General features: G+C 39.3%; 1 protein-coding gene and 1 pseudogene across 8 annotated transcripts in view; one reads left to right on the top strand and one right to left on the bottom strand.

Annotated features, from left to right (window-relative positions):
- Nucleotides 1-21965, bottom strand: part of MTMR1 (myotubularin related protein 1) — a 66891-nt gene that overhangs the window by 23722 nt on the left and 21204 nt on the right. For 4 of the 8 annotated variants that reach the window (XM_053579432.1, XM_053579426.1, XM_053579428.1 and 1 more), the window contains 8 exons: nucleotides 21482-21532; nucleotides 17680-17755; nucleotides 9131-9225; nucleotides 8655-8762; nucleotides 4998-5099; nucleotides 4600-4683; nucleotides 3505-3654; nucleotides 2415-2603 (listed from right to left, as the gene is read on the bottom strand). In XM_053579432.1, coding sequence (XP_053435407.1) covers nucleotides 2415-2603; nucleotides 3505-3654; nucleotides 4600-4683; nucleotides 4998-5099; nucleotides 8655-8762; nucleotides 9131-9225; nucleotides 17680-17755; nucleotides 21482-21532 — 855 coding nt within the window. The remainder of the gene's footprint in view (nucleotides 1-2414; nucleotides 2604-3504; nucleotides 3655-4599; nucleotides 4684-4997; nucleotides 5100-8654; nucleotides 8763-9130; nucleotides 9226-17679; nucleotides 17756-21481; nucleotides 21533-21965) is intronic. The other 4 variants (XM_053579434.1, XM_053579429.1, XM_053579431.1 and 1 more) reach the window with 1 other exon arrangement.
- On the top strand, nucleotides 12641-13660 carry LOC128577271 (malate dehydrogenase, mitochondrial-like; annotated as a pseudogene).

Here is a 21965-nt window from a genome sequence, read left to right as displayed (position 1 = left end):
CTCAGAGGGAGCATAGCTCTACCAGATTCTGGACCTCTGGTTTCCAGAACTGTGAGAGTACATACTTCTGTGTTGTAAGCTACCAAGTTTCTGGTAATTTGTATGGCAGCCTCAGGAAACAGTCTCCCATCTTCCGTCTTCCCTGTTTCTTGCCCAGTCTTCTCCACTTCAGTAAGTGATGCCACCATTCACCCTCTGGGTCAGATACCTGGGAAGCCCCCTGGACTGCAGGAGTGGTGGGCTTGTCAGAATCATGCACTGCATGCTGAGGAGGGACTCATCACTGTGCTAAGTCCTTTCAGTGCATTATTCTCACTTCAATTTTAATCCTCACATAACCCTTGACGGGATACTGGTGTTACTTTCCATCTTGCAGAAGAGGAAACTGAGGCTCAGAGAGAGATTAAGTGACTGGCTCACGGTTGTACAGAGCACTCAGTGGCAGAACCTGCAGGAAAACCCACATGTAACTAATTCCAAAGCCAAGGGGGGGTCTCACCACCCTGCCACCCTGGCCAGTTTGAATACACTGAAGGTTTGTGACCTTGGAAATAGCCAAGTGGAGATGTCAACCATACAAATGGGATAGAAATTCAGTCTCAACCGTTGGAGGAAACATAGCAGTATGGAAAGTGTGGTATCAAACTCAGTACACAGATGGTGTTTAAAATTATGTTAGCAGACAAGATGACCTGGGCAGATTGTGTACAGCAGCAAAGAGGACCCCAGGCTGGGTCCTGGAAAAGGAGAAGAGGAACTAGTGAAGGAGACCAAGAGGCCAGGCTGGGAGTGAGAGAAACTCAGGGTATGATGTTATGAAGGTCAAGAAAATGGAGTGAGCCAATACCAAATGCTTTCTCAAGGATGGGCGCTATTCTGGGCCTGTTACAGTATTTCCTCATTTAATCTTCACATCTACTCCAGTAAGTACGTAACACCACCATTCCCACTTGAGAGATGAGGCTCTCACAATTGAAAGGGATGAAGTGACTGCCTGGGTTCACACTGCCAATAACCAGGCTCCTCCTGCACCCTCTCTGAGCATGCTTTATTTTCCTTCACACCACTGTGGATAAGCACACGAGAGTCTGTGCAGCTACTTGTTTAATATGTGTCTCTCTTACTAAGCTGAACAGTAGGCCACAGCGATCCCCAGTGGTAGCAGAGTCTAGCATACACAGGTACTCTAGTACTGAGGGAGGATGGCCAAGTACATGTCTGATGGTTTGTTTGCTCTCTGAAGTAGAAGACAATGGCATCTCCTGAAAGCCAGATGGGAAAAGTAAAGGAGGTTGGCTTATTGGAGATTGTTGTCAGAAATGCCATAATCATTGAGAAAAGAAAAGGAGCAAGCTGACAAGAGAAACAAAGTTGGATTTGCAAGCAGTGCTGAGGGGGACAATAGAGAGAGGGGTGACCACACCTTTAGACATCTTCCTTCTTGCCACTCTTGGGCATGACATGCCTTGCCACATAGTTGAACTCATGCTACCTAGAACATGCTGCCCATCTCTACCACTGACCTTGAGAAGTCCACTCAAATGGCATCTCCTCTGTGAAGTCCCACCTAATATACAGGGTTAGCCATTCCCCGCCAGCTCCTGCAGTTCATCAAGCTCATACTTTGTACAGGAAGCAACTCACCTGGTCTTCATATTGCCCCAGCGCCTTTCCCCTACTGGGTGCTCATTAGATGTGCGCTACCCAAGTGTTATTTTATAAATAGGCCTGAAATGGGAAGGGTTGTGGTTACCTTCCTAACACCTGAAATTACTTAAGGGGAGGGCGACATCCTCTGACTGCCAAATACCTACTTGCAATGCACTGTCAGAAAGTCATTCATGGGAAATAGGAATGACGCAAATCAGAGCCTTTCCTTTTTGGACAGCAGGTTCTGCAGGCCTGACTTCATAGCTTTTGCTAGATACAAAGGACCATATCCTTGCAGGCAGTGGAGAGCAAATGGGAGCTGATTGCAGAGGTGTTTGGATCACATCACCTTGTCACCTTGTTAGGTACCAGTGCTCTATGTGATTTATGGGAACTTTATATCTTTGCAGGTTCACGTGGCAGATTCCATGCTAAAAGAGCTTCACACCTAATATGAACTAATCGAGTTAGCGCTATATTTCTTAAAGGGACTTCTGATGACCTCACAATTATTTCATTAAAATACTTAATCCTTGCGATAATAATTCCCTTTGTAAGTCTTTGCTTAATTGATTCAGCAGACAGGATTGTAGAGAAGCAATGAAAGCGACACCATCCCAACCCACATGAGACACCAACATAGCCCACAGAGTATATACCAGCTCTGGACTCCTTCAAATTTCCTGCAGGTGGTGAGGAATGCAACAAGTTCAAATAGTACATATGAAAATATCTACTGTTTCTGCAATGCTGTTGAAATGTACCTTGTTGGTATCAGCAACACTGTTTTGTCGAGCATCAAAGATGACAAGTTTGTGTGACTGTGCGTTAGCATCCATTATTGTTTGCAAGTACTTTTCATCCTCTTTGCAGCGTTTATCATTGGGACCCACAAGTGGCTGGCTGCAACGGGTAATTGTTGCCTGACTTTCTGGATGAATCCATGACAACACCTAGTGTTTTTAAGCAACAAGTATTAGTAGAGTTCTTCAAGCAATGCACGCTCTAATTACTTGGCAGGAAAAGCAAGCTCCCTCCTCAAACACAGTCTCTTTTGAACATTTTCCTCCTAGGAGGGGGAGGCTGATCATGGCAGTAAAGTGGCATGGGACTCAACGTTTGGTCATGTTGAAACAAGTCTAAGTTAGCTCTAAAAATCCCCTGCTGCCTCTAGAAGTCTATGATTCTAAGAACAACAAAACATAAGGCAAACTATTATTAAAATCAAGCCCCTTTCCTATTTGATTGACTAGTTTTATCATCTGCTAATTTAAAAAAACATCTTTGTATCTCAACAATAACACATGGCAGGACGAGGACAAAATGAATATATAGTTTCTTATAAAATCTCAAACTCCGCTACCAAAACTCTTACTTTCCTCCTGTGGCCAAGTGACTCAGGACCACACAGATGCAAACTCTGGACTCAAACCATCACTCCCTGCTGGCTGCTATGACTTGCGTAACAGTACTCCTTCCATGCAGACAAGGATTCCACTCTGCAGCTACAAAAGGATGCTTCTCCTCTAGGAGGATTCAGGAAAACCAGCGATGTCGACTGGTAACACAGCCGTGTGCTCTCTCTTGCCCCTCCTGTTATTCTCTATTGCACTTTGAAAGCATGACTTATGTTACCCCCATACTTAGTAATAGGAAATCAGATGAAGGGGAGTCATAACAAGCTGATTGCTTATAAAATTACATATTTCTTGAAAATCAAAGATATGTTCAGTTTAAAAGCTTATTTTTCTACCTTCTATTTTTATTCACTAGATTCTTTTCAGTCTTGCACCTTTCCATATTATATCTAACACAGTATATGTTTTTATTTAAATGACAGTATTTATTACTCACAGGGACTCTGCCTTTGGCTCGAAACGCTGCCACCTTAGAAAGGTCATCATCTTTTACACTAGTTGGCACAACAATGATGGCAGGGTATGTATCACAGAACTCATAATTACTGTTAATTTTGGATATTTTCCAACTCTCATTTGGCAAGCCCTGCAGGTTGTTGGAAAGGAAGGAAGGGGGAAATCATGTTTTTACACTTCAAAAATACACTAAGCACCAACCATATCCAAATCTTATTTTCCATGAAAATCCATTTATAATTTGTTGTTTTTACTTAAGTTAATATTTTAAATATTTGCCTGGTATAACCTATTTTGCAGACATTTCTTTTCTTTTTCTTTTTCTTTTTTTTTTTTATAGTTGGGGATTCATTGAGGGTACAATAAGCCAGATTACACTGATTGCAATTGTTAGGTAAAGTCCCTCTTGCAATCATGTCTTGCCCCCAGCAGACATTTCTAAAACTCTAATGAAGCATAAGAATTTTCAAACTATAATAAAAGATGAAAATTGTACACTAGAATCCCTGGTCTATATAGTTCTTATCTTCTATAAAGAATGAGTTTAGTGTTATTCTGGAAAAAACACCGGAAAGTCCTTTAGAAACACAGCTTTTTCTCACAAATGTCTAAAATAAGTAATATAAAACACTTATAAAACATTATAAAAGAAATATAAGGTAGAGACAAAGGTTAAATGTCATGAAAATAAGATATCCCTAGAATGACTTAAAGCTAGAACACCATATCACTAATGGTTACACCACAGGCTTCAATTCTAACTTAAGTTACCAGTTCAGATCCTTACTCATGAACTCCTTACCAGAACATCTAATAAAAACATCTAATAAAAACCATCTGGCAGATTTGGTTTTTAAATCCTGTCTTTGACTCCCACCTCTGGAAACAGGATGAACAGAGTGACAGAGTCAAAGGTTTGGCACAAGCAGAAGAAGCCATCTGGGAAATGCAGAAGTTATGCCTATGCACAAGTTCTTTGATAAAGTTTCTTCTCCACCACTATATTTCTAGCCTTCTAGAAAAGAAAAAACATGCTCAACCTATTATTTTCAGTTTGATAAGCAACATACTTTACCTGTCTCTTATATTCAGATACTGGATCATAAACTTTCCAGCCATTAATTGGAAATTTTTCTTTATAATTGAATGCAAATAGTGCCTGGATATAAAAACCACAAAATACACATTAGTATCTCTTTTTTATATCACACACCCAATAACAGAGCTTTTAATTCTGATAAGAGTTGACTGTATTAAAATTCTTATTTTCTGTTAATTTTGAAGCAGCAAATTTGCAGCTTTTCTTAATTACTGCACAGGAGTAAAAAATTCCAAAAATTCTAATATTAATTACCCACAGAAGAAAAAAAGAAATGAAGAGGTTTCTGGAAAAAGGAATAATTAAAAATAAAATTTTGGAACCCCCTCCCAAAAAACTTACAAGCAAAAACAGGTTTACTTTGGTGCATTTACCTGCCCACTGGAAAGGGGAAATGCATGTTTGTTGAGGTTTTCAAATATCCCTAATTTACTCTGTTCTTCCTGTTTATAAGCAAGTCGCAAATTCCTCATATCCTGTTAAACAAATTAGCAAAACTCAGTTATTCAACATATTGAGCACCCAGGAGCTAGATACCACAATATAAATAGGTTAATTAAAATATTTCTTATTTTATAGTCTACTTGCTCCAATTAACAAAAGAAAATTTAACAAAAATATGTGCAATAATAAAAAAGAAAACTTGAGGAAACTGGAATGAAGGGGACATGTGCAGGGAAAAATTCAGCAAATGGAAGCAAGAATAAGGTTCTTATACAAAAGTTGTGCCATCAAGTTCTGGTCACTTACTTGCTAAAGGTGTGCCATGGAATCAGTTGTGCTTTTTAAGCTGCCGAAAGAGTCAGTTATAGAATTCACACCATCCATAAAATAGAAATGTGGCAGATGCTTCTTCCCTCCTTTTTATGTGTTCTCATAAAAAGGACTCTGTATCATGTAGACTGTAACCCTTGGTGACATCCTAATAGACATATCACGCTATCCCTAATGCAAGATGAAGGCCAAAAGCCCAAGAACAAGTCAGCAGAAACAGTCCCCCAGGCCAGCTCTGATGGTGTGATTTCTTCCACAATGTTTTGAGTGTATTGTCCACACCCCCACCTTTTAAAATTTATGCCCCTGTTAAACACAAAAGCCTCATTATCTTTAACTTTATATGAAATGTAAAAATAAATATGACTGGTTTTATAGACCATTTGACACATTTTCATCACACTGGTTAACATAGCCTTCCTGGCATTTTCTTAGTTATTGTGCTAAGACATTTACATTATGGTGCCCCATGATCACATTAATGTATACAGCTATGATTTAATTAAAAAAAAAGAAAACAAAAAATATGACTACAAATTAAAGCAAAAGCAATTTGAGGAGTGAAGTTATTGTGATATTATTAATAACAGCAAGAGAATAGAAACAACCTAAATGTCCACCAACAGGGGCAAGTTAGGTAAACTACAGCATAGCTAATGGAATTTTAAAGAAACATCAAAATACGCAGCAGCTCTATACATACTGACAGAAAGAAGTTCCAAGATGTATTGTCAAGGGAAAAAAGGAAGGAGAAGAGTATGCATAATATATCACCATTTTTACTTGCGAAAAGGAGTGTACATACATACATAGACAGTCCTTAGTGTACCGTGGAGGGTACATTAGACACTGTGATGTGGGGGGCCTACAAGGAGTGGAACAGGGTGGCCAGGTGTCTCGGGCAGAACACTTATTTATTTATTTATTTTTATCATGGACAGCTTCTGTACCTCTTGAATTGTGTATGACCTGTTAAAAAAAATTAACCTGAGGAAAAAATGCTATTTTGAGATGAACCGTCTGCCATTTTTCCTCCTGTGTCGGCAAAGTGATAAATTCCCCTGTCCTTCTTCTTAAAAGAAAAAAAAAAATAACTCTATGCCTTGCAAGGCTCTTGGGCATGAGCTGAGAGGGCTGGGAGGCGTGACCTTGGTAATTCTAGGCTAGAAAACATTTAAGGGAGTTGTTAGAAAATCTTACCCAGCCATAAAAATATCTTTGTAAAACAGTCACAGGACACCTGCCTAGGCAACATAACTTCCTACCATGCTCTCCTTCCAAGCTACACACATACACCTCCATAGCTGGCTGAGCTGACTTAAGATGGCCGAGAGAAAAATGTTACAAGGCACAGAAAGAGGATATGCGAAGATCCTGGGGTGTTTAGGGGTGGGGGCTAAGGGCGGGAGATGAACATGAGCAACTAAAGGAAAGCCAACATGACCAGGATGGCAAGAATGAGGAGAGGGCAGCTCAAGGTGAGGCTGCAGAGGAAAGTGAGTCAGGCTCAGACATGTGGGGCCTGGAGAAGGAGCTTTTCCTTCAGCCTAAAGCAGTGGTTCTCAACCTATCTAATGCTGTGGCCCTTTAATACGGTTCCACAGGTTGAGAACCGCTGCCCTAAGGATAACAGGGAGCCACTCAAGACTAATGAGAAGGGGAATAACATTTTTTCAAAACTGTGGAACTGATCAAGTCACCCCTCTGCTTTAAGTTCTGTAACTGCTTGTCATTATTCTATACGTGGAACCCTGCCTGAGAAGGCCAACTCCAATTTACTAAGGGAGACAACTGTTGCACAGTACCTAATATGAGTTTAGAAAGCCAAAAGATTCATGATTAGGAAGAGTAAAGGGTTCTCTGAAAAGTCGGATTTATATGCGGTCTAATACCAGTTAGAGGGAGCTCTCCTCAGAGATTTGATCAAAGCAAAGAGATAGGGAGGGATCCCAACCCAAAATATGGAAGGGGACTTGATGATTCTTCAGGAAAGATCTCTTTCCTGGTCTTTTAGGTAGGGTTTTTATTTTATTTTATTTTTAGAGACAGAGACTCAGTTTGTCGCCCTCTGTAGAGTACCATGGCGTCACAGCTCACAGCAACCTCTAGTTCTTGGGCTTAGGCAATCCTCTTGCCTCAGCCTCCTGAGTAGCTGGGACTACAGGCACCCACCACAATGCCCAGCTATTTTTTTGTTGCAGTTTGGCCAGGGGCTGGTTCAAACCCTCCACCCTCAGTACATACGGGTGCTGCCCTAGGTGCCACGGGTGCTGCCCTAGGTAGTGTTGTTAGTAAATCATATTACATGAGATGGAGTCATTAGGAATAAAACACATCAGTAAGAGTATTAAATGACTTCATGATTAAAGTAATCACACATTTCTAATTAAATTATTAAAGGAAGAGTACATACAAAATCAAAAATAAGTGTAGCTCAAGGTGAAAATTGAAAATTCCAACATATGCTAAGAAATTTAACTGCATTTTTAATAACAGATTTATGGAATATTGCTGTCCCTTTAGGAAGTCTTTGACCATCCACTGTTCTAAAGAATAGTCTTACAACAAACTGGAAAATATACTGATCTCTGCTTCCACTTGATTTCTCCGAGATGTACCAAATAATGTCAGCACTGAGGTCCAGGTTAATTAGAAAAACACTCAGCCCTCTGTATCCATGGGTTCTACATCTGTGGAGTCAAACAACCCTAGATGGAAAATATTTAGAAAAGAACGAATGGTCGCATGGGTACTGAGCATGTATAGACCTTTTTCTTGTCATTATTCCCTAAACAATACAATCTAACAATTATTTACATAGCATTTACATTGTATTAAGCATTATAAAGGATAGGGAATCTGAGGCCTCCTGATTTCAAGATTGTTCTTTTTTAAGCACCAAAAACGACAAAAAAAGCTTCATCTTTCTCTGTTGCACCTTTTAATTAAAGGATTTATGTATAAGTTGGATTCAGTCAAAAGGCCAAACTGAAGGACCAGGAAGGCCACTTGTTTCCTTAAGGTCACAGGTTCCCAACCTCCGAATGACTATACTTCAATAGAAAATAAAAGGTTTACTTCAAGGGTTTACACAATGATTTGAATTTGATATGAGATCTGAAGGGGACACTGTCCTAAAAACATCTGAGTTACTAACAGTACAAATTAATCTACTGTCCAAAGACCATGAATAATGAGTCAGAAAAAGTTCTGAGCTGATTGACCCCTTTTAGCTTTCACTTGTGATTGGATCATACCTTGCACACGATCTCTATACCACAAGAATTGTCTCCATGGCTCTGTGCTCCAATCTTCTCAACTCTGCTGATCACTCCAAGGGGAACATCAAGAATGAAATGTGGATCCTAGGTTTAAAATTAAGATTAATGCCTATCAATGTCAGTCAACAGAGTTTTCTTATTTTAAGTCTTTGCTAGGTTACAAAACATGTTTGTTTACTTCGAATTTTTTCTCTGTCCCAGCCCATAAACTGAAGTCTGATTTACTGCATGCTTCATGAAGTACATACTGGAGTACAATAAAATCCCCCCCCCCGGGGCTAAGTGGTACCTTAAAAGCCTTTTTCTCAAGACACAAAATCTGTGTGCAAAAGTGCACACCTTAAAACTCACCCTCTGGCTATCTCAGAGTGATGGGATGTTAGGGAATTTTACTTCATTCTTTTAGTGTTCTGAAGTGTTTTTAAAAATAAAACACACTTTTAAAAACTCACCCTCTCTACACTTTTGAAGTACATCTTAAAGTCCGTCACTGTCAGGGTTCCACTCACTGCTCCCATAAATGGGCAGATATACATGACATCTTTCACTGAAAGAAAAATTTCAAAATAGCAACTACTGTCATTGACTTGTGCTTCAATAAATTTTAACATGAGTTTCCAAATACGTATGTGTGTGTGTATGTGTGTGTGTGTGATTCTAGTTTTCTAGACATTTTAAATTTTATAGGAGATTATAGCAATTATTACTCTAAATAAAGACTCAGATGAACAGTCTTCTAATAAATTTCAATTTTTCAAACAAAATTCTGATTTGCTACTTAATAAGGTTTTAAGTGAAAATTCTCATAGCAAGTTACATTTTGTCATTATTTTTTCATGTAGTTAACATTTTCCCAGGGTGATAAACTAATCATATTCAAAACATTAAACTCTGAAGACCCTGAGCTACCATTTCATAAATCGCTGTATGACTTAAAACTAATGAAAAGATAAACATTGTTCCTTAAAGCCTCCAAAGGAAACTACTTCAGACATGACATAAAGTAGAACTTTATCAATGAAGTAGAAAAAGACTTATTTCAAGTTCTTTATCAGCTTCCATATCAATTTTCATTTTCCCTATATTAATATCAATAAAGTACACAACATATTTAATTCATGTGAGCACTAAGAAGCTCACATCTAGCACAAATACACAACTTCATGATTTTCCCAAAGTGCCATTCCACTGGAATGACGAGAAAATAGATCACTACAGATGTGTCCAAGTCAGACAATGAAAGGTACTACAGTTGTCATTTAGCCAAATTATTAAAACACTTCCGAAAGACTTTTCTAGAACTCATTACGTACTGGGTACCTTGTATTGCTAGGATTCTAGGTATAATTAGTGGACACAGTTCCTGCTCACAAAACGTAAAATCCACATAGAAGGAAACAAATGATGCCCCCCTAGCAACACTGATAAGCCAACTAAGTTAAAAGTTGCCCAGGTGAATCATAAAGGAAGCTGTCAACTGTGTCTCTTGGAAGTGAAATAATGGACCATATAACTGTCTCAAAACTTTCATAGTAACCTATGTATAAAATTTATATGGTCTAAACACCCCAAGTAAAAGGCAGAGATTATCAAACCGGCAACCAAAAAAAGCCCCAAATATATGTGGCGTGAAAGAAACCCACTTTAAATAGAAAGACACAAATAGTTTGAAATTCAAAGGATGAAAACACTTTTGAAATTCAAAAGTGTATCATGTTAATACTAACTGATAAAAGCTGTAATGTCCATAATATCAAACAAAGATTTCAGAGCAGACCACATTACTAGGAATAAAGAAGATAATTTCATAATAATATAAGGGTCAATTCAATAGAAGGAAATAATTCTAAACATTTAAGTAATAACAAAGCTTTAAAATGCTCGAAGCAAAACCAATAGAACTGCAAAGAGAAACAGATTATAGTCAGAGATTTCAAAACTCCTCTCTCAATAATTGGTAGAAGTAAACAGAAAATGAGTAAGGAACACAGAAGACATGAACAACTACATTGACAAAACCTAACTGACATTTATAGAACACTACTTACTCAACAGCAGAAAACACGTTCTTCTCCAGGGCACACAGAACATTTATCAAAATAGACTATATTCTGGGCCACAAGACAAGTCCTGATAAATATAAAAATATTCAAGTCATACAAAGTATCATTTCTGAATACAATGGAATGAAAGTAGAAGTCAATAACAAAATAAAATTTGGGGAATTCACAAATATGTGCAAATTAAACAACACACTCCTAAATAACAAAAGGATCAAAGAAAAAATCAAAAGGAGAATGCAAAAGCATTTTGAACTGAATGAAAATAAAAACACAAGGTCATAATTGGCAAGATGCTGCTAAAGCAGCTCATGGAGGAAAATCTAAATGCCTGTGCTACAAAAGAACAAAGGTCTCAAATCAATGCCTGTAGCTTCCAGCTCAAAAACTGGAAGAAGAGTGAATTAAGCCCAAAGTAAACAAAAGACAGGAAATAATAAAGACCAAAGTCAAAATGAATGAAAAAGAAAATAATGAAAAAAGCTAATTCTCTGACATCAATAAAACTGATAAACCTCTAATCAAATGGATCAGGAAAAAAAGAGAAGACCTGTATATTAACCATGAGAAATGAGAAAGGGTGATGTCACTACATATTCTACAGATATTAAAGAAATAATAAGGAAATACGATAAATGTCTAACAATAATCTGACAACTCAGATTAAATGGACAAATTCCTAAAAAGACAAAATACCAAAATTTACCCAAGAAGAAAAGAAAATGCTAAATATTCCTATACCTGCTAACAAAATTAAAATTATAGTTAATAATAAAACCTTCCCACAAAGAAAACTCAAGATCCAGGTGGTTTCACTGGTAAAATTCTACCAAATATTCAAGGTAGAAATAAACTTCCCCGAAAACTGAGGAAAAGAGAATAATTCTTAATTTAGTCCATGAGGCCCCCATTACTCTGATACCAAAATCTGTCAGAGCTATTAACCACAAAACTTCAAACCAATATCTCTCATAAATACTGATACAAAACAACATTTTAATAATTAAAAAATATGGCGGCCCCCATAGCTCAGTGGGTAGGGGACCAGCTGCATACACCCAGACTGGTGGGTTCGAACCCAGCCCTGGCCAGCTAAACAACAATGACAACTGCAAGAACAACAACAAAAAAAAATAGCCAGGCATTGTGGTAGGCGCCTGTAGTTCCAGCTACTCAAGAGGCTGAGGCAAGAGAATTGCTTAAGCCCAAGAGTTTGAGATTGCTGTGAGCTATGATGCCACAGCACTCTACCCAGGTGACAGTTTGAGACTCTGTCTCAATAATAATAATAAACCAAATTCAATAATATATAAAATGATAATATATAATAAGCAAGTTGAGTTTATCCTGGGAATGCAAGGTTGATTTAACATTCAAAAATTAATTGATGTAAAGGCTGGACATGGTGGCTCACACCTATAATCCTAGCACTCTGGGAGACCACAGTTCGAGGACTCCTTGAGCTCAGGAGTTCGAGACCAGCCTAAGCAAGAACAAGGCCCTGTCTTTAAAAACAGCCGTGCACTGCAGTGGGTGCCTATAGTCCCAGCTATTTGGGAGCTGAGGCAAAAGAATTGCTCAAGACCAAGAGTTTAAGGTTGCTGTGAGCTATGGTGCCACAGCATTCTACCCAGGGCTACAGAGTGAGACTGTCTCAACAAAAATAAATAATATCCATTACTAATAAAAACTCCCAAAACACTAGGAATAGAAAGGGACTTCCTGAACATGATAAAGGGCATCCACAAAAAACTACAGATTAATATCATACTTAATGATGAAAGACTAAAAGCTTTCCCAAGATTAGGAACAAGACAAGAATGTCTGTTCTCTTGTGCACTGTGGAGGTCACTGGAGTCACTTGCCTGCTGCCAGCACGTCCACTCCCCACCAGCCCCAGCCATGCTCTCTGCCCTCGCCGTGCCTGCCGGTGCTGCTCTCCACTGCAGCTTCAGCACCTCGGCCCAAAACAATGCTAAAGTAGCTGTGCTAGGGGCTTCTGGAGGAACTGGGCAGCCCCTTTCACTTCTCCTGAAGAACAACCCCTTATTGAGCTACCTGAACCTCTACAACATAGGTCATAAACCCGGAGTGGTCGCAGATCTGAGCCACATGGAGACCAGAGCAATTGTGACCGGCTACCTTGGACCTGAGCAGCTGCCAGACTACCTGAAAGGTTGCAATGTCGTGGTTATTCCAGCTGGAGTCCCCGGGAAACCTGGCATGACCCTGGATGACCTGTTCAACACCAATGCCACAATTGTGGCCACCCTGACTGCTGCCTGTGCCCAGCATTACCCTGAAGCCATGATCAGCATCGTTGCCAATCCAGTTAACTCCACCATCCCAATCACAACAGAAGCTTTCAAGAAACATGGAATATACAACCTCAATGAAATCTTTGGTGTGACAACCCTGGACATCATTAGAGCTAACACCTTTGTTGTCAAACTGAAGGGTTTGGACCCAGCTCAAGTCAACGTCTCTGTGATTGGCAGCCATGCTGGGAAGACCATCATCCCCCTGCTCTCTCAGTGCACCCCCAAGGTGGACCTTCCCCAGGATCAGCTGACGGCAGTCACTGGGCAGATCCAGGAGGCTGGCACAGAGGTGATGAAGGCTAAAGCTGGAACAGGTTCTGCCATCCTCTCCATGGCATATGCCAGTGCACCTTCATCTTCTCCCTTCTGGATGCAGTGAACGGAAAGGAAGGAGTTGTGGAATGTTCCTTTGTTGAGTCACAAGAAACGGACTGTACCTATTTCTCCACACTGTTACGACTGGGAGAAAAGGGCATTGAGAAGAATCTAGGCATCAGCAAAGTCTCCTCTTTTGAAGAGAAGTTGATTGCTGAGGCCATTCCTGAGCTGAAGGCCTTAATGAAGAAAGGAAAAGACTTTGTGAAGAAAATGAAGTGAGACGCAATTGTGGCAACCAGTTTCCTTAATTTATTAAGGTATCACGTCACTGTAAAGCCATTTCATATACCTTTGTATTTTGATTCATTTTGATGATGATTATTAATATACCATCCTTTCTGAAGTGTAGGTGAGTCTATTGGCACATCAATAAAAGCAGTCTGTGATTTCCTTTTTCAAGGCCCCTTCTATAAACTTTGTGCTTTCTCCCCCATGAGAGCTGACTTCAATGTCTGTCACCTTTTTTTTTAAACAATCCCATTCATGCTAATGTCACCTCTTTTCATTACAAATCAGAATTAGTGGGTTTCTTTTGTTTTGTTTTGTTTTTTTGAGACAGAGTCTCACTTTGTTGCCCTTGCCCTTAGTAGAGCATCGTGGCATCACAGCTCACAGCAACCTCAAACTTTTGGGCTTAAGCGATTCTCTTGCCTCAGCCTCCCAAGTAGCCAGGACTTATAGGTGCCCACCACAACACCTGGCTATTTTTAGAGATGAGGTTTCTCTGGCTCAGGCTAATCTCGAACTCATGAGCTCAAGCAATCCACCCGCCTCAGCCTCACAGAGTGCTAGGATTACAGGCGTGAGCCACCGCACCAGCCCCAGAATTAGTGTTTAACTATTAGACTGAAGCATGGTGGTCTCTTCAGTAGCTTCAAGGAAGTCTAAAATGTTTATTTCTGAACCAGGACAAAATATTCATAGTTTCTCAGTATGTATTGCTCCCAACCCTTCTCTCTGTACTGTTCCATCACTCAGGTGTGTAAACTGGAAGAAGGGTCAACTTCTGAGTCCTTCTTGGGGTATTCACCCTCATGGGGTAATAGTTCAGAGGCTAATGCCCAGAGCCATTTTCTGTCCTTAACCTAGTGTTGTAATTTCTGGCTAAGCAAACACACCATCTTCTGCATTGAGCTGCCTTGGTAGACGTCGGCTGACCTCTTTACCCCTCTGAATTTTATCTTCTGACTGATCGCTGATGTTCAGTGACAGAGAAGAAAACAGAGTAGAGGTGCACACAACTAAGACTCAGCTTGCTGCGTCAATGCCATGCTATGTGTCATGAAAAGGTGGTTTTAGGTTTTCTTCAGTGGCCTAAAGAAAGGACTTTGTTGGATTGAGGAATAGGGCAATTAGAGATTGGACACCCTTTGGTGTTGGGGGCAGTCAGTTCCCCAGAAGCTGTGTCCTCTGCAGTCGAAACGGAGGTCTTTATATCTGAGAAGGAACTTTCCAGCAAAAGGTGATGACCTTCCGTTTTAGGGTAGAAGGGGAAAGGAGGGGAAGTATGCCCAGTGGATAGGTGCTTATTTATCCACAACAGCTTTTTCTTAACTAAAACTGAAATAGATTCTATCATAAAGGATGAAATGACTGTTTTCTTATAAGAGTAATTTTCATTGTATAAAAGCTAAAAGTAGCTAAAAAATAAAGCAAGTAATCATAAAAAAAATGAATGTCTGCTCCCATTTCTTCTCTTTTTAATATTATACAAGAGGTTCAATCAGGGTTAAAAAGAAAAGGCATTCAGATTGGAAAGGAAGAACCAGAATGCTCATACTATTGGTGGGAACATATATGGGTACAACCACTTTGGAAAACACTTAGCAGCTTCTTAAAGAAACTGTATACCTACCATATGATCCAGCCCCACCATTCCTTAAGTATTTACCCAAGAGAAAAGGAAATCTATATCCATATAGACTTGCACATTAATGTTCACTGTAGCTTTATTTGCAATAGCCAAATGGTAAAAGCAACCCAAATATTCACCAATAGATGAATGGATAAACGAACTGTCAGGTATCCATATGATGAAATTATATTAGCAATAAAAAGGAATTAACTGTTAACCTATGGCTCAACATGGATGAATATGAAAATAATTATGTGATTGGAAGAAGCTAGACAAAAAAAGACATACTATGATTACATTTCTGCAAGACACTAGAAAATATAAACTAGTCCATAGTGTGGAGATGGGGGAAATGGCATGAGAGGTAGGGATGATAAAGTGGCATAAGGAAATGGAAACTTCTGAGAGATGATAGATATGTTCATTACCTTGATTGTGATGATAGTTTCCCAGTTATACAGTGTCAAAACTCTTTGTATTCTGACAATGACAAACTGAAGTAATACTCCATGGGGAGTACTTTAATTTACCATAACCCATTTTAACACTTTGCCTCCAGGTATATATTTTATTTAAAAGCAGAGGTTAGGGGGCTCCTGTAGCTCAGTGGTTACGGCGCTTACCACATGCTCCAGGGATGGTGGGTTCGAACCTGGCCTGGGCCTGTTAAACAAACAAACAAAAAAAATAGCCAGGCATTGTGGGGGGTGCCTGTAGTCCCAGCTACTTGGGAGGCTGAGGCAAAAGAATTGCTTGAGCCCAAGAGTTTGAGGTTGCTGTGAGCTGTGATGCCACAGCACTCTCCGGGGATGACAAAGTGAGACTCTGTCTCAAACAATAATAACAATAATAATAATAATAAAGTGCAGGTTAATTTACTTATTCTTTGCAAGCCACTAGAGCAGTGGTTCTCAACCTTCCTAAGGCCACAACCCTTTAATACAGTTCCTGTAGGTTGAATGTCTGCTTCACTAGAGGAACATAAAGAATACTTACATTGCTTAAGGATTCACAGATGTTCTTAACAGCTAAGATATTTCCAATAACAGATTGGAATGGGGCCAGGTGGGAGCTTCCCTATCTCTGAGCTGTTTCCAGAGTGAAAGTAGAAGCAAACAAGAGAGACAGCGCACCCAACCACACCTGGATCCACAGAAGTCTTTTCTTACTAAGACAACTGTGAGCTTGCAATCCAAACTTTTATAACACTCCTTGCTACGTCAAAATGTGTCTTTAATGTACAAAGTGATCAATTAACCTACATCAGTTCTAATCTCTCCTAAGTTGATTTTGGCCCTATGATAAAGACAAAAATGAAGTGAAAAAACCCTCTTCACATTGTACACTTAAAAAAATCTGTGAGGTTTATGGTCTAGAAAAGCAGCAGGTGTATGACATAATTAGCTTTGCATTTTAAACAGCTCATTAAGAAAGCAGCACATGGACAGAGAAGGAACAGTCAGGCAAGAAGACAACCAGTAGAGAATGAAGTCTCAAAACCCAAGGAAAGATTTTCAAATCAAGAATAAGAGTAGTATAAGCATGGGCCAGAGGCAGAGACTAGGGTATGTTTGGTGGTTCTGGTAGGAGAGTCCAGCTACTCAAATGTTCTTTTTTTTTGGTTTTATGTTACCAGAAATGTGAACAGTAAAGGACATTCTGGTTAGGTTTCAGATGTTAGTGAAGAGCATCTTACTGAACAATGGAGGAAAGGTGACCCTTATTATAAAGTAGCGAAAAACCTACTCAAATGTTCTTGACACAATGATCATACTCTGAGATGCGCAGCCATCTCTGGGAGGGAGCCATGAAGGAAAAAGGAAACACTCAGCCTATAGAACCAGACTATCTAATTCAACCAACTGAAAAGATAAAAAGGTTATACCCAGCTGTCCCTCTCATCCACCCATGGCACAATCGACTACCTCCTGAAAGGCCTAGCAATACACCATGGAGGGCTAGGGGATCCCTCATATCATCACCATCACAAGCCAGCATGGCAACACATGCCCCTTTCTTGCACTGAAATTGTACTTAAGATATGGATCTTCTATCAATACAGTCTCCTTACACTGAAGGATTCCCACAAACTAGTGAACTGACATTACTTTGAGTATGTAATCAGCTTTCAGTTCATCAGGAAAAGTCAGACCCTTCTTCTGCTAGAAATGCCATCAAGTACCCAACTGGACCTTAAGAGGATCCTCTCTACAGTTTTCTATCGCTTAGGCCATGATGACACAAATTGCAATGAGTAGATCGAGTTTATTTGTCTCCTAATTAAATCAGGCTGGCTGATCTGTAGCACATACCTCACCTGTATTGAAAAATAAAGTGCCATTTCATGCTATGGTTCTCTATAAGCAAAGTATACACATTAAACGTACCAATGGCCTTAATTGATTCTCCTGGAAAAAGTGATGCTTCCTCCATCTGGGCCAGCTTATTTCCATCCCTTAGAGCCTGGTGAAGAACAAAACAGGAGTTAACTCTCACTTTCTGTCTGCATGCCTGAGAATTGTGGTGTTCTGTGCTGTCCCTATAAGGCTACAGACACGTGCAAAATGTAAGCCCCACTCCCCTTAAAAGACAATTTCAAAGCTCAGCATCACAGGACATCATGCTGCATGTTCTAGCAAATTGTTACAAGATATTTAAATTTCACAGTTAAAAAGCATTAAGACAGAAATGGCTTGACATGACAGATAGTGTAATCACTACACAGATAGCTATTGTAAGATGCCTCCAGAATTTGGAAAATAAGGTCACAAAAAAGGTTAACTTCTGAGTGTGAAACTAATACAAACAGAATCAACATTAGATGTAGGTGCTTAGCTAGATGCAGAAATAACCCAGCCTATGAGATAGTTCGGGAAAGCCAGAAGTCCAAAAATAACCAGAGAATGGTCTCAGGATACTACATAATTATGGAAAGCCCTGGGCTTTGGTATTCCAGCTACCTCTGTGTGTGCGCGCGCATGTGTGCATGGGTACAGGTACACACATGCATGCACAAAGTGTATGTGATGGGGTATGAAGGGTGAGACTGTCAGTGTTCACCCAATCTGGCCACGAGAGAGTATGCTCGCGTCTGGCAGACAAGAGTATTTCAAACCCTACTGCACAGCAGGGTGTGTTCATCAGGAACCTCCCTAGGCCAATTCACTTTGCACCCATTTCATGCTCACCAAGAAAACTGCTAGTGACTTATTAGGGTTTTTGCCCACAATTTTACTAGGAAAGGGATGTCCTGAATGGCTGGAAAGACACACACCCACATTTTTAAATAACCAGATTGGCAATACAGCCCAGTATCCAGTCTCTTGTAATTTTGGTTGGATAGTGCCGGATAACTCAGGGAAGGTGAGAAAATGGTGTTCTTGAACTATAAAACTAAGGACCAGAGCCTGAACCTGGGGCCTATTCCAAGGTGCCGCCACCCTGTGAGATGCCACCAAGGAAACTAGTCACTTTCTCCTTGACATCTCTGACTTAATGTGTCGTGAATAAGAATAAGGTGATCAAAACCCCAACATTTCTCAGGCTGTGTTTCATAGAGTATAAATTTCCCAAAAGATGTAAATCCTTTATTTTTTCTTTTAAGTTTGGAAAATGCTAGGTTAAACAAGTTAAGCAGTTGTTTTAATGAGACGAGCCTTTAGTGTGTTAATGTACACTGAGTCAGCAAGAAGGTGCTAGAGTATAATGCATTTCTCATACCTAGTTTATCAGGGGCTGCTTTTTCCAAGGAACACCTGTTAACATCAGAGGTCACTAGTGTTCAGTGGAAAACAGGTTGGACAATACTAAGTTTTCAGCATAATTTTGTAAAGCAAGACATTTTAAAATAGATGTCTCTGATAATTCTCTGAAAATTCAAAATAAACACTATTTTTCATAGTTACCAGAATATGTTCATATGTTTTACTAAAGGGACTTAACAGTCAATTTAGAAACACTGTACATAGTAGTTTCATCACATTCTATAAGATAAAGGAAAAAAATCAAACCATAAATAGGAAAATTAATGCTAAATGTTTGTCAGAGGTATGTCTGTTGTGTACTGGGATGGCACAAAAAGACAGGGTCCACCCTCCTTCCTTATCAAAAGAAGCATGGTTCAGATAATACAGATTGGGAGTCATCATTACCTCCAAATAATTTATTCAATTTAAAATTTTAATCCATATTTTTAAAGACATTTTCAGCCAAATTTTTGGGGAATAATTAACACATTAAAAGGGATGTGGAACAACCATTTATGGATTCAATTTTATACTCACATCTGATTTGGAAATCTATCTTTTATACACACATACAATAAAGCAGAAGCCAACATGTACACTTTTAGTGTTTCTAAAACTGGACATTTAAAGTATCAATCTTAATAAAAAGCCTTAATTTAAGTCTGCTTTATCACCTGAACTAATTTTATAACATATTTAGAAAGTGCAAAAGCTATTTTAATCAATATCAGATTTAATTTATTTCAAATGTTACATTGTTAAAGCTTTTTTTAATGGCTAAATATTATATTGTACATAATTCCTTAACTTACATTTAAAAATAAATGGAGATAGATGATTTGGAAATATACTTACTAACACAAGCTACTTTAATCAACTGAATCTGGAGGAAGTTGGGTAAAATATGACTCCCTTTACATTTTAGAGCAAGCCACAAACATTTTAAAGTCCTCAACCACAGGAGTAGCTAACAAAATGTCACAGATGGGAGATGGAGGTGACTGGGACCATTTTAAGAATGCACAAGGCTCTCAAGATAGAGGCTGCCAGTTAAATGTTTCTTTTCTCTTTCCATACTCAAGTTTGGCTTGAAACACCTGGGCATTTCTATGAGGCATGAATGTGTTGGTAAGACATAGTAAGACAAACTTCTCGATAGTGATAATTAAATCTGGGACATGCTTTTTAAATGATGAAAAGCAATGAAACAAATGATCTGACTGCTTCAGATTTCCCCATAAGAGGTTCATTTTGTAAAATAAGCACATAGCTTTAGCATAGGCACTTAAGAGAATAGTTTTTAAAGGCTTTTTGGGTTGTTTGGGTGAGTACAGTAGATTCCCTTTTGTAAAGCTGGTGTTTAGAGATGGGACTTACACTTGTGCTATATTAAGCTCTTACTACAACTACCATGTTGCACAGGACATGATTTGACCCTTGATTTATCCAACCCATGTTCAACATAATCAAAGGATAGAATATTCTTGTAAACTAAATTAGATCTCACAAACACACTCCCATTGGGTGCCTTTGCTCAAAGGTTGCCCAGCTGAAGAATTCTTTCTGATAAGCTTATCTCAACCATGTTCCAGTGACCCTGAAGGTCCAGCTGAGGTCTGCCAGATCCCTGAATTTGTCCCTGAGGGCTCTAGCCTACCTGGAAGAGCCCACTGGCCTCTTCCACTACTTTTCTCCTCCACCTGAATCTAAGCTTCCAAGTGGATAGTTTACATAAAGGCTGCATGCCAAAAGCAGTGGTTTTCAAAATGGGCCATTGGAGGTACTTCCGGGTGGGTCACCAAAGAAGGGTGGGACTGGGTGGTGGTAGACACAGGCACATCCAGGGCTTATCTGAAGCTGCCTTCTATCAATTTCACAGATTGCATTTCCACATAAGCACTGGGTAAAGTACTGCTGCTTTAGAAAACTCCAGAGAGGGTCTAAAGATAATGAGGAAAGAGTAAACACTGAAGGATATTCAATGAATGAGTATTATTCTGACGAATAAATATAAAATATATGTACTCATTCTATAAATACCTACAAGGTACCAGGTACCATGCTGGCACAGAGCATGTAAACTTAAACACACCAAAGCCTGCACCTTCAAAGAACACCTTTAGAATGTATTATCTGTCCCCTCTATGTCTTCGTAAAAGAACTGTGGAATCCTACAGTGATGGAGGGTCATTAACCTCATTAATAACCCTATCTGGGAAAACCAAGAAGCACAGATGAACAAATTTCTAGTTGACAAAACGTTGGATAAACCAATTTTTGCAAATAATGTCATAATGGAATCTACTGAATTTGGACAAGAGGGCACTATTGTAATGGTAAAAGCATCTGGAAAGCTTTGCTTATCATCTAGAAATCTAGTATGAAATGGCTTTTAAATACATGATCTGTAGCTACAAACAGATGAACACGTAGAACTTGCCACCTGATCAGCTTCAGCTTCAGAAGGGTAGCCATTGTGTTCTTCCTGAAGCTCCTGCACAGCACCAGGTGCATGAACAAGAAAAGGCAAAGAGGAGAAAGAGAAACACGTGCAGACAGGTGAAAGGATAGAATTTCTTTTTTAAGGAGACAGTAAGCATGTAAAAGTTGACACACCTTTCACGGCTTTGCAAATCACAACACTTTGGGGTTAAGGAAAATAACGTGTGGGCCATCTATAGCATCCTTGGCCTAAAATGGAGTATCTATTCTGTGTTTGTGTTGGGGTAGAAAAATGGAAAGCAAACAAACATCATGGATTTCAAAGAATGTACTATCATGTTTAAAGTCAAGCAATACTATAGCATATAGCAAAAAAAAAAAAACAAAAAAAAAAAAACAGGCACATAATGTGCTCACATAAAATAAAGCATCCACAGAAACCAGGTAAAGGCCAAAGTCAAGCCAAAATACAAAGGCAGTTCAAA

This window comes from Nycticebus coucang, chromosome X (genome assembly GCF_027406575.1).
Source record: "Nycticebus coucang isolate mNycCou1 chromosome X, mNycCou1.pri, whole genome shotgun sequence".
In the NCBI taxonomy this organism is placed as follows: Eukaryota; Metazoa; Chordata; class Mammalia; order Primates; family Lorisidae; genus Nycticebus; species Nycticebus coucang.
This window is presented reverse-complemented; position numbering and strand designations above follow the sequence as displayed.